At 54.2% G+C, this 2,309-nt stretch overlaps 1 protein-coding gene across 1 annotated transcript in view; it reads right to left on the reverse strand.

Annotated features, from left to right (window-relative positions):
* Positions 1–1,981, reverse strand: part of LOC133964941 (gonadotropin-releasing hormone II receptor-like) — a 6,859-nt gene extending 4,878 nt beyond the window's left edge. The window contains exon 1 of the mRNA XM_062399285.1: positions 1,442–1,981. Coding sequence (XP_062255269.1) covers positions 1,442–1,981 — 540 coding nt within the window. The remainder of the gene's footprint in view (positions 1–1,441) is intronic.
* Positions 1,982–2,309: the final 328 nt, after the last annotated feature.

A 2,309-nucleotide genomic window follows, 5' to 3' on the forward strand; every position in this document is an offset into this window, starting at 1 on the left:
CCAACATGCCAAACACAGCAACACACCAACACGCCAACACGCCGACACGCCAAACACACCAACACGCCAACACGCCAACACACCAACACGCCAACACGCCAACATGCCAAACACGCCAACACACCAACACGCCAAACACAGGAACACGCCAACACGCCGACACGCCAAACACACCAACACGCCAACACGCCAACAAGCCAAACACACCAACACGCCAACACGCCAACACGCCAAACACAGCAACACGCCAACAAGCCAACAAGCCAAACACAGCAACACACCAACACGCCAACAGCCAAACACAGCAACAAACCAACACGCCAACACGCCAACACAGCAACAGGCCAACATGCAAACATGCCAAACACACCAACACGCCAACACGCCAACACACCAACACGCCAACACGCCAACATGTCAAACACAGCAACACACCAACACACCAACACGCCAACACGCCAACATGCCAAACACAGCAACACACCAACACACCAACACACCAACACGCCAACACGCCAACACACCAACACGCCAAACACAGGAACACGCCAACACGCCAACACACCAACATGCCAAACACAGCAACACACCAACACACCAACACGCCAACACGCCAACATGCCAAACACGCCAACACGCCAACACGCCAACACGCCAACATGCCAACATGCCAAACACAGCAACACACCAACACGCCAACATGCAAACACGCCGACACGCCAAACACACCAACACGCCAACACACCAACACGCCAACATGCCAACATGCCAAACACAGCAACACACCAGCACACCAACACGCCAACACGCCAACACGCCGACACACCAACACACCAACACGCCAACACGCCAACACGCCAACACGCCGACATGCCAAACACAGCAAAACGGCAACACGCCAACAAGCCAAACACAGCAACACGCCAACACGCCAACAAGCCAAACACACCAACACGCAAAAATGCCAACAAGCCAAACACACCAACACGCCAACACGCCAACAAGCCAAACACACCAACAAGCCAAACACGCCAACACGCCAAAGACGCCAACAAGCCAACAAGCCAAACACACCAACACGCCAACACGCCAACACGCCAACACGCCGACATGCCAAACACAGCAAAACGGCAACACGCCAACAAGCCAAACACAGCAACACGCCAACACGCCAACAAGCCAAACACACCAACACGCAAAAATGCCAACAAGCCAAACACACCAACACGCCAACACGCCAACAAGCCAAACACACCAACAAGCCAAACACGCCAACACGCCAAAGACGCCAACAAGCCAACAAGCCAAACACACCAACACGCCAACACGCCAACACGCCAACACACCAACACGCCAACACGCCAACACGCCAACACGCCAACAAGCCAAACACATCAATCACAAAAAACAGATGAAACACAGACACACGTCAAACGACCACCTGTGGGCATGCGAGCAGCAGGCTGAGGCTCCAGGCCATCAGAACCATTCGCCGATTCCTACGGTGAGCGCTCAGAGCTTCCATCGGGTGCAGGATGGCGTGCTGGCGGTCGAGGCTGATGACAACGAGGATGAAGGCCGACGCGTGCATGGCAAACAACTTAAGGAAGGAAAGGAGTTTACAGAGCACGTCTCCTCCATACCACTGCACCGTCCAGTTCCAGACTGCGTCCAGAGGCATCACCACGAAGGTCATCAACAGGTCAGCCGATGCCAGGCTCAGCATCAGCGGACGCAAGTGAGATGCCAGCCGCCGGCCACGCCCACGCCACACGCTGGCCAATAGGGCCAGGTTACTGCAGGCCGCAAACAGGAAGAGGACCAAGGTGGCGCCGACACGGAACTGAGCAGCCCGGGTGAAACTGGGCGTGTCCCAGTCTGAGAGAGGGTGGGGCTGAGAGACGTTGGTAGGGGGTGTGGCTACATGGCTGCTGGGTGGAGACAGGGACGACACCCCCAGAATGGACCAGTCACCTGACATCCTGCAGGAAAGGAGGAGTTTAGACGGAGGTTTGATGAAGCGACGGTTCTGATGAACAGAAAAAGTGTTTTTCATTAGAAGCTGAACTTTGTGTTGTTGTTTGTGTTGTGAACACGTTGATTAAATGCTAATTTATTCTCAAGCTTAGATTTTATTAACAGACAGAGCTTTCTCTGCGTTAAGATTTCCTTTATTTGTTTACGTCTTCTAAAGTTACAGGTACGGACAAAACTGAGAAACTGAGCAGTACCACTGGAAACCAAGGGGGGGGGGGGGGGGGGGGGCTAGGTAGCCAACAGTTTAAGAGGGATGATCACGGGACACAAGG

Source organism: Platichthys flesus, chromosome 11 (assembly GCF_949316205.1).
Source record: "Platichthys flesus chromosome 11, fPlaFle2.1, whole genome shotgun sequence".
Taxonomy (NCBI): domain Eukaryota; kingdom Metazoa; phylum Chordata; class Actinopteri; order Pleuronectiformes; family Pleuronectidae; genus Platichthys; species Platichthys flesus.